Below are 11000 nucleotides of genomic sequence, written 5' to 3' on the forward strand. Positions count from 1 at the left end.
AACATCTGAATTTGGCTCAAAGAGTGTGACGAAGCAAAGGAACTGATGTTGACTGGGGTTTGACACATTTGCTTTACTGACTTCGTTGGAATGGAACGGAAGCAGGCTCAATAGAAACATCTGTAGAAAATTCCATAAGATACCGTCCCACTCGTTAACTACCAGGAACTATTTCTCTGCCTTCCCCTTCCACAAGGGGTTAAGGTTCTGTAAGCTCTGGAACTCCAGGATCAGTTCTCGTTCCAGCCACAGCTTGTTACTGTTGAAAGCTTCCAGACTTCCCGGGTTTATCAGTTAGTTTCCGCTTCATGTTTCCGGTCACTTTACTGCAATAACAGCTGTATCCTTTCCCAGGCTGTGGGTGGGCAATGGTCAGTGTATTTGCCTAAGTCGATTTTCTTAGTCTACATTTGAAAGTTTTGTGCAGGTCAAGACGGGAAGGTACAAAGGTCCTTACTAACGCGAGACGTAAAACAGAGGTCTCTGGTATTTACTAAGTACATCTGTTTGTTCGCTCTGTTTGTTGTGGAGGGAGATTTGAATAGACCTTCCTCCTTCACCCATAACAACCCTTTCAGTGTTAGTCCCCCCATCTCTCGCATGATCTGGGGCTAGGCAAGGGTCGGATAGATTTGTTCGATTTATGTTTGTGTTTGTTGGTTCACCTAACAGACAGCTCGTAACAGCTGTGTCCAGTTCATTTATATTTTACCTAATTTGACATGTGAACTTTTTGGCAGATGTCTAAGCCTTGGCGTGCGTTAAAATGTGTCCTTTTGGTGGAATGTCGTGACGAGCACTTCCACAGAAGATAACTACAATGTTTTCTGTACCTTTCGTTTTGCTTTTCAGGTGGTCACAGTTGAATCCCTACTTTGTACCGGTTCTCCAATCTCTCTCCGCAGCAACCTGTATTTGAAGACCTACTGACTGTGGGCGGCCCGTGATAGCTGTTCTATAAGGGTGCATGCTAGCGTTTCGAATAATGTTTATTTATGTTGAAATACATGTTTTATTTGCACACAGCAAACAGCAACAGTTTCTTGTAGTAGTGGAGCAAACGGAGATTACCTTTGTGCAAGAACTCAGTTGCGATAACTGCGGTGCTAAAGATTGCAACCATTGAGCAGCGTACAGAAACTCTCTTTCCGCACAACTGGCAAGCCATTTTCATGGCAATATTCCTAACTCGTTAGCTATATTGGTATCTTAGACTGCAGGTTCATCTCATGTTTTATAGCATGGAGATTACTACAGTGCGCGTGTATCTCTCTATAAAATTAGTTATTTGCGTTATCTTTCCACCGGATGTGGAAATGCATTTTCTTATTGCATTTTTCATTCAAGTGTGTTCGGAGGGATATTGGGTTCACATTCTCTTCCGTTTCTTTGATATTATATGAAGCAAGCCGTTAATGAAACTGGACTCTTCTGCGAGGGGCCAAGAATTGAATGTCAATATTTAAGATCCATTGCTGGTGACGAAATAGGGATGGAATGTTGGGGCAGCTCATATTTCTGATTATACTGGAATTTCCATTATGAAATTTCTTTACTCATGGTGTGAATGGACATATTACAGGCGAAGCTTTTTGCAAAACATCGATTGGAATGATGGTGTCGACTAAAACACACAAGTATTTTTAACTAAGTTATAAGAGTATGGATTATCCATGAGGTTGGGAATTTTGACAGAAACGATTTCCGTGTTTCATATTATTTCACACAAAAACTCTTGATGATGCCGAAGTTAGTTGGAATAGTGTTGTATAGTGTATAAAATTTTAATTAATTTCATTTTGCTTGGAACTTAGGATGTGCTGCCAGTTCTTTCCGGCGGAAACCGGCAGATATTTGTTGAATTTGAATCCTCTTTTGACTTACGAACATGCGTCGAAACTGCCGAAACATACCTTGCCATTCCATTCCACCGCAAACTTTTCACATCAACAGATCTTTTTCAGTTTGGGTGACGAATACTTGGGTTAAAGAAGCGAATGTCCGGGCACTATTTGGCGAATGACAATCACTACATCTAGTTTGGAGCTCAACATCGTGCTTAAGAGCTGTGAATTCCAACCGCAACCCTTAGGCATCGTAACGACTCCTCCCTCAGTCTCACGTGAAGTTTGGCATCCGATAGCTGTCGGTTTGCATTTTAAGGATGGATTCGAGAGACTAGTGAGATCCGATATACTTTTGTGCAGTTTCTTTTGGTTTCCTCCATTTGGGAAATCTTTCCCCCGGAACAGTCAGACTTCCTTTCGCGTACCACACGATCGCACCCTTCCGGCGGAAATGTGTTGAAACGTTAAATTAGAAAAGTTTCGCTCTTCTAATTATTCGCCCGGTTCTCTTCTCGAATATCATCACGCCAAGCCAATGGGACTGGACCACTAGGGAGGGTAAGTTTCGTGGAGTTGTGCGTGAATGAGCTCGACGACATGCCCAAATAGTTTCACCGAACCGCAGGATGTGGCACACTGGTGGCTTTTCCGTTTTCCGGTTGCCAGATTCTGTTTGTCCCTTCCGGTCACCGACCGGACGACGAGGTGGTTCGGGTCGTCCTTTTGAACCGACCCGGGTTTGTTGTTTCCGCGGTTGTGTTCGGTGGGCTGTCGACCGAGCGAGTCACCAAGTTTGCTTTGGGTCCGGCGGACGATGTTTGAAAACTGAAACAACGACCATGTGGAGCAAACTTCAGCTGCATTCGATTGTTCAGCGGTTTCTGCCTTTCCGTCCAACCTATTTTTTCACGTGAGTTTATGCAAGTGCCAGCTATTAGCGTTGCAGATTGCGGTTTTGGGTTTATAATGTGTCCTTGGTCGGTGGAAAAATCCATGTTCCGTAATGGTAGACCGTTTTAATAGCCTTTACCGACCCCAACTATGGGCGTGAAGCTAACCATCTAGCTGGGTTGGCGGTACATGTCCGCAAGTTCCTTTATGCAAGCGCAAATTCTTAGAATGAAAAATGCCTACCGTTCGTGTAGTGTTGAGGTGATAGCAGCGATAATAGTTCTCACATCCTTCTTTTTTGGACAACGCAATGGATCCAACCAATTCTCTAACTAAACCACAGTAATATTACGATGGAATTTTACAATTAACGTGCTCCTACGTCCCTGAGGTGGATAATGTAAAGCTATAAGATAAATTAATCTATTCACAGCACTTGAACAGGATGACTGAAATCAACGTTTTGAACACCTATTAAATGGAATATAAAAGGCGTGAGCATAAGCCGTAAGAATGGACATGTGGGAAAATAGCCAGGATGGTTCTTACATGACCTAAAGTCAACGTCAACCATAACTGTACGAAGGAAAAACTGAAGCCTCAATAGTTCATTTCATTTACTTTCATCCAACCGAAAGATTAATTGTATCTCCTCATCGGTTTCAGCAGGTAGTGCCGGGACTGGATGCCTTACAGATAAAGGGTTTTACCAGGTAGGGGATCCAGGGATAATACGCACCCCTTAAAGAAAATTATTGAGTTTTAAGAGAACTTTGCTAGTGATTGTGGATTATATTAACTCAATCGGTTAATTAATGCTCACAGTGACCTGTTGAGGAGTTTCTGCCTTTTTTGTTAAAAATAAGGATTTTTAAAATTTCCACAAAGCTCATTTTTTTAAAGATCTGTATCTGGTAGAGGGAAAACGCACCAGCGCTGGGGTAAAATGCACCATAACAAAGGGGCAATACTTACCACAGAAAAGCGGCAAAAGGCACCAAAACAGTGAAGTAATATGCACCCCTCCTCAAATAATTAAATTTGGATCAATGAAAAAGTTAAAAAAATTCCTTTTATTAGACTGGAAGGAAATAAAATTCAAAACATGTCTTTTATTAATCAACATTGATTCGTAAAAAGTAAAAATTCGATTCAGTTTGTTTAAGAAGTTTTGGAAAGGAAAGGGTGCGTTTTGCCTCAGGGGTGCATATTACCCCAGCCACCCCTACGAAATCAATGCCTTTCCCAAACGTCTCCCAGCAAGACAACGATCTCCCAACGAATGCCAGCCAAGACCGTGTACAACCGAGCGTGATTACGTTCACCGAAATTCGACCAAATGTCGGATGACACGTCGAGGTCCCACAAGCCCCAAATTCCAAGTCAAAAAACGCCGATGGATTCCCTTTCAATTTATTGTGTACGAAATCATGGACTGAGGTAGTGAAAAGCTTTCGACGGTTGGCTTTACTTACGGGCAAAGTTTATCCAGCTCCTCCTTTTTGGTCACGAACGACAATTCCGATGTGGCGGATAGGACCTGAAGCGGTCTCGTGCACTGTACCAGCTCCTCCTGGCCGCAGTCTTCCGTGAAACCCTGTCGTACGAGCGCTGTGGAGTTGAAAAAATGAAAAAAAGAAAACGTTACTTTCAACCATGAACACTTATTGCACCACTGGGAGCTGCATTTTCCGGCAGAACCGGGACCGATCCGGTTTTTGCGGGTGATTAGGGCAATTTCAATCATGATACGGTAGCATTACGATGCAAACTGACTATCGTTCCTCTTTTGAGACCTTTTCAAAAAGTCAGTTCCGAAACGACGTACAAAAAGCTGATGACCAAGGCAACGAAAGCTTCTGGATGGCAACGAAGCCATAGTTGTGGCGCTTTTATGCTTGACTAAGCAGTCGACAGTTTTCCCGGGTTTCCATGCTTAGGGAAACGCCGTCACACTGTGTCAACTCATATCCATTGGGGAGTACATGAAGAAATGGACCGCTAGGGTTCCGAAATCTCCTGAACCTGATTCCGATCAACCGTTAACAGTGATAGGTTAATCGTCCGGTAGCTTAGTAAGCGATTTGGGTTCACTTTTCTGCACGCCTGGTGCATTTTTGGGCAGTTGCGCGTCAACGAGTGTGAGATGAGATATTAATCTTAGGGCACAGTGAGACTAAGGATAGGTGTTGCAATATCGTCTGTTCATTTTAGTGCGCATGGAGGGATGAAGTTCGCCTTAACGTTGGAATGGGTCTGTCTTTTTTCTTGTGAAATGCTTCTTCTTCTTCTTATTCTAACGGCCGTCTGGTCATACCTTCAGCATTAAGGACTTCTTTCTAGATTTCTTCTTTCGAGGCTAGATTTCTTCTCGTTAATCCGGAAAAGGTCGTAATTGATTTCAAATGAAATTTTAATATGTTATGATTAGAATCGGTTTTGGGGATGGTTGTTTTTTTTTTTAAACGAAGGACCTGGGAGCAGGGGGTATATTATGTAGGGGTCCAAATGCTGGATTCTAGTGCTCATCAGGCCCAATTGGTCGCAATCCATATCCTCTCACACATAGATTGGATATTCAAATTCGATTAAACAACGAGAACAACATTTCGATCTATTTCCTTGTAAAGCGAGAATTGGTGCTGCAATTGCAATTCGGCGATCTGGTGGTCATTTTCATTGATATCCATGTGGTTTTGAGCAAACCATCATCCAAAGAAAACAACAAAATCGCCAGAAGCAAAAGCTTATCCAGTTTTATCTGTTGAAAATCAAGCGAGCCTTAAATTTATGCATTGGAAAAGCGATAGGATTCGCTGTTGCTTTCGACCCACTGAACAATTACATATGTGGAAGACCTCGTTTGGAATCGTATTTGTATTACATCTGATTTCGATGGTTTGCCAATTGAGAAATCCCAAAAAAACAAGTTGATTTTTTTTACATTTTGAGGATATTTTTAAACACATTTTTCAATTGACATTGAAACTTTTGCATGTTGTTTACCTTAAGAAAAGAGCTTCAATCGGATATTTTCCTCTATGTAGGACTGTTGGTACACAAAAGCAGTCACTTTGTCAGCTTGATTTGATTCAAATCAACTGGGTTCTCATTAACCCGTCCAGTTAGGACACTTGAGAGCACTAGGACGTCATGACCGGAACCCGGCTTTTGGCAGCCCATTGTGTTTCCAGTCAACCGACGATGCACTTTTAACGGTCGGTTGTCTCTGTCGACTTTCAGAGCGACTGCATCGGATTACCACGCCGTGGTTGGCCTTCGACCGCTCGGACATCGGTTCCCCAATACTCGGCCGCACTGCCGATGACTGGAAATAAATTAATTAATTTAATTATGTGTTCATTTTTCGTCTATTCCGGGTTCGAGTTGGAGTGGTCCGGACGGATTTAACTCGAAGCCCACTCACGCGCCCTTCAGTTACACATCCACACATACATATGGCGCCTGGACGGACGTGTAGGCCACAGTGCTATGGTCCATCTGTGACGTTGGTGTTGGAAAGCCGAACATTGTTGTCACGGCGCAACTAATTACCGGAAGATTATGAACTCCAATCCGGTCGCACATGGTGTTCCAGCAGACACGTGCGGACCGTTTCGATGTGCTTTCCGAGAGCTTGGCGAGGATATTCCCTATACCAGAGAGCTTTCCGGATTTCAGATTTCCCATCACATGGTCAGCATGGTGAGTACTGCATGGACACTCCTGGGTGGCGCTATGGAACACCTCCGTTACATTGAAGTACCATTATCATGATGTGCGAATGCAAAATACACAAAAACGCAGTTTAGGATTTAGGAAAAACTCCTCGTTTGGTAGTATTTTTCTAATTACCGCTCTCGTCGTTTCCAGAGAGCAGGATTGTAATTACAGGAATTCATGTCAATGTTGGCACACACGTGTTGTTACTGGTTCAATCGTAATTCGTCAAGTAAAGAACGATTGTACACACCACGGCATCATGATACTCCTGATTTTCCAGGTAGGTGCGCCTAGATATTTTTTGTGTTTGATGTGCTTGATGTGGACTTCAACCATAACGGTTTCGTTATAGGCTGGAATAAAATAAAACTAGAAGAGCATTCTCAGAGATTCCTTTCATTTGCATAATGTTTGAAGGGTTTGAGGCGTTTGAGTAAAATGAAGCACGAAAGTAAATAATGGATGTACGTCGGAATTTTCTAAGCAGAATTTGAACTTTAATATACACTTTCTAGCGTATCTGCTCTAGTTTATCAGTGGAATCAAGTTTTATCCGGCCAACAAAGACTACTCTGTGTGCGAATTATAACCACGACTTCCGTTTATTAGCGAGATCGCTTTTACAGGATTTCCATGTTAACTTTATGCTTCCAGGATGCTCAACTACTCCATGCCCTGTTCGATCGACTCGAAACTCATCTTCACTTACTCCATGCTGCATTTGGCCGGCTGTTTGCGATCGGCAGAATTTTAATTAAATGTGAAGCCCATTCCCATTTTTATGTACGTCGCTCGATGTTTTTACGCTTCACCAGCAAGCGAAATCCCAGGTCAAACTGGCGTGTGTTGGTGCGCGATTCAGTGGGGGATAAAAATATTGCAATCACAATTGCACTATATTTCTCGTCTGGTGCAGAACCCCCGCCATCCTCGCGCCGGATGTGTTTTCACGAGCATGTCTGCCATAATTGTACGCAACTATTTCCCCATTTTCCGACTGGAAAAACTGCCTTCTCCCTGGGCCTCGGTCCGGTGGGGCTGGATCTTTTGTTTAAAAATTTTATTTGATTATTTAACAACAGATGAAATCGTTAATGAATAACGAGCTCCGAAAACGTGATGCGGAGGGGTGGGTTGTGGTGAAACAGCAAATGAAAATTATCCAGCAAAGGGACAACCCTAGCGAGCGGACCAGATTGAGCCAGCGCGAAGAGAACGAACCAAAACGGGAACCAAGTTTATGAGGCCGCGTGGCCGTCAATGTGCCCTCTCGCGGAACACCATTTTCCGCCAGCTTCGTACTGCTTGTAGTCGTGTTTAATGATGCCACGTACCTGTGCGAGTGTGTGTGGATATTATATTGGACGAAGGTGCACATTTCGAAACAGTACTCGCAAAATTTAATGCTTTTGGACAACGACGACGACGTCACGCTGGATTTAAGTTCGAGTTTCGACCCGAATCGATTTTCCCGATCGGAGGAAGGAAATGGAGGAAAAATCCAATGAAATATAACATTCAGAATGCATTAATGTGAAGTAGTTGAAGATAGTGTTTGTTGTCTTGTCATGGATATTGAAGGTAAATATCATTGAAAATGTTTTAACTTTTGGTTTACAAGAGTGAAACCATTAAAACTCCACTCCACGTACCCATACACGAACAGATTACAGGTTGTATTTTAGATTTTATAAAAAAGCAGACCAAAATGGAAGTTTAATTACGAGCACAGAACCGAAAAATTTCCTTTACGTCATCGAAATCGATTTCGCTTGTATCCGGTGTAAGGAAAATTGAAATCTAGTAGGTACATTGTCACAATTGCAACGAGGCAGGTATGATTGGTTTATGTTGGCATCCAACCCTTTTTGGGGAGGTCGGCTTCGCGAACAATTTGGTACACTCTCCGAATTGGACCGATACGCTTCAGTTTAATTGATTTTGTTAACAACGGTCCCGCGTGTTGTCGTCGGCCGCTTTTCCGGGGAAAAACGTGGTTCTCGTCTGGTTTTCGCGCAGCACCAAAATGATGCAATGAAAGCTGTGGCCACAGGCCCAAATAGGAAACGAAGCTCACGATCCGATTAGCAGACACAAGCACACGCAGGTGTGGGCTGCTGAGATGACGTGACCACATCTCTGTATATTAGCTTTCATGTAGTGCCTCGGTAGGATGTTTTTTAAGTAGTTGTTCGGGTAATCGGAGCTACCCGGGAGCGTGCAGTTGGTTTTTCGTTAGCCCTACCTCGGTTTGGGTTGCACATTCATACCAGATGCACTGGAACGTATCCTGCAGGGGGAGTTTTCCACCAGATCCAAAATGGCACCCTTGCAGCACCAAAAAGGACATGTAAATAAATGTAATTTGGTGAAATTATCCCTTCGGGAGGCGCGATAAGCAGTCGAAATCCCACCCACTCGACCCATCGTTATGGGAGATGCATTTTCCGGAGTGCCAGTTCGATCTTCGTATAATGCCATTTTCCATCGCTGAAGGTTGCTTCCAAACCGTGCCAAAGGGAAATTGTCCTCGAACATTCCATGGATCGAGAATTCAACAATTTTTTTGGATTGAAAACGTGTGGGAAAAAGCTAACATTAGGCTAGCAATCCACTTTTAGTGGCCTACGGGGATTTAAGGGTTCTTCCTTCCGATCTTTTCGCTTTTTGAGACCTTTATTACGATCCCTAGACTACTATGGTTGCTAGATGATATGCATTTGAACGTTCTACACTTGAGTTACTTGATTTTACGGAAAATCTTAGTCGATTAGGCGTTTATAACATGTGCTTTAATCCGTATTCTCCCCTATTTCTATAGCGTGTGATTAGCATTTTTCAATCATCAAAACATTAAGGTTGAAAACCACAACCTAGTTTTTAATAATTTTTAAAAAGGTTTACTTGAATAAAGAATAATAGAGTCTTTTACTTTCACCTGAAACTAACAATTTTAAAGTTTTTACAAGTGTTTGCATCCGAGCTGTTTAACTTCGGCCGCAACTCACTCATAAAATGTACCCCTTGTCTGCAAAACAAACATAGCCCAACTTACCCTCCGAAAATGGTTCCTTTATGGTTCAATGTGCTGAATTTTCCACTCACCTGCCATAGTGACGAGCGTTAGATGGAAGACACTGCCGGTGCTAATATTCATGTTCCTCCTAATCCTCATCCTGTGTAGGTGTGTGTTGATTTGTGATAAATTCTTCGTATCCTTACCACCTAAACGCTGGATATCGTTCAGCACCCCTTCGTACACTGTTTGAATCGCGTCTTTTTTCTGCGTATTATGTGTATGTGTTTACTGTTCTGGAGAGACGAATCCAACGAGTTGGTGGGAATTTAATTCCTACTTTGTTATGCCTCGTTATCCGTCGTCGGTGAAGTATAGTTTGTATTTTCCTTTCTTTATTTTCTTTCAAGTTTGAGTTGATCCTGAGAAATGGTTGACTTTTTTTCAATCTTGATCCAACAGTTCCACTGTATGTGTTACATACGACGAATAACTTTCCCGTCCGAGCTTTTTCTTGCGGTCGGTCGAGAGTTTCAGGTCCTTAAAAACGCTTTTCTCTGCTTCACTTTACGTTCCGTCTACTGGCGTTGATGTTTTTCGTTGCTCGAGGGTTGGATTTTGGTCCTTCTCATTTTGTCCCCACGGAGTGTTTGTTTTGCACATTCGAGGCGTTTAGCTCTGAGAACCTCCGATTTTTCCTCAGTATTTTGCCAGTATGTTCTTCAGTGAGATTTTTCTCTTCCCCTCTTTTATAGAAAATTTTTTTTACTCAACCGTGCATTCAGCGAATTTTTGTTGACGCAAGAAATTCGAGTTGGCGTCAAACAGGCTGTTTACCGTTCACTGACGCTTGTAACCTGTTGAATGAGAAACGAAAAAGTTTGCCGGTTAGCTGGAAATATTGGTTTGTTACTCTAAGCGTTGGTTGAATGGGACGTATTTGCGATTTGTCCGTTTTTTGCTCATCACGATAGTTTTGGGGAATTTCTACCATTAAGAAGGAGCATTGTAGAAATTTTTTTTTTGCGCCATCATCCGCAGGGAACTTTATTGTTTTAATGGGCCTTTGTGTGAAAGGGGTATACATTAAACTTCCCTTTTCTAATGAGATGATATGCTACCTCGAAAGTTTTTTCGTCATTCAAATGAGCATGAAGTAAGCAACACAAAGTCTAACCCCTTTTGCTGAAAACCATCGGGAAGTCAATTTGGAACCGTTTGAATTATAATGTATTTTTTTGCAGCCGTCAGGTTCTGTTCTTTTCTGCGACAACCAGTCCGATAGAAGGTGACTTGTTGCTGGTTATGATATGCAATTGAATTTAATGAAAAAGTTTCAACGCTTTGATGTGGCTTTGACCTCGCTTAATGCGCCCTTCTCTAGAGGAAATGAAATTAATAAACCCACCGGCCCTAATGATTTTTATAATATACGATTGTATAAATATGTTACCTTCATTTATGGCTTCTTTTTTGTGCCATAAGATTTTGCGAGCTTTTCGCTTTTCGTTTTTTCCCACCTT

General features: G+C 42.4%; 1 protein-coding gene across 1 annotated transcript in view; it reads right to left on the reverse strand.

Moving 5' to 3' along the window:
• Positions 1-9821, reverse strand: part of LOC131267466 (uncharacterized) — a 28180-nt gene extending 18359 nt beyond the window's left edge. The window contains exons 1-2 of the mRNA XM_058270356.1: positions 9567-9821; positions 4214-4349 (exon numbers count right to left, since the gene is read on the reverse strand). Of these exons, the coding sequence (XP_058126339.1) occupies positions 4214-4349; positions 9567-9636 (206 nt within the window). The 5' untranslated portion in view covers positions 9637-9821. The remainder of the gene's footprint in view (positions 1-4213; positions 4350-9566) is intronic.
• Positions 9822-11000: the final 1179 nt, after the last annotated feature.

The sequence above is a fragment of the Anopheles coustani genome, chromosome 3 (genome assembly GCF_943734705.1).
Source record: "Anopheles coustani chromosome 3, idAnoCousDA_361_x.2, whole genome shotgun sequence".
NCBI classification, from domain to species: Eukaryota; Metazoa; Arthropoda; class Insecta; order Diptera; family Culicidae; genus Anopheles; species Anopheles coustani.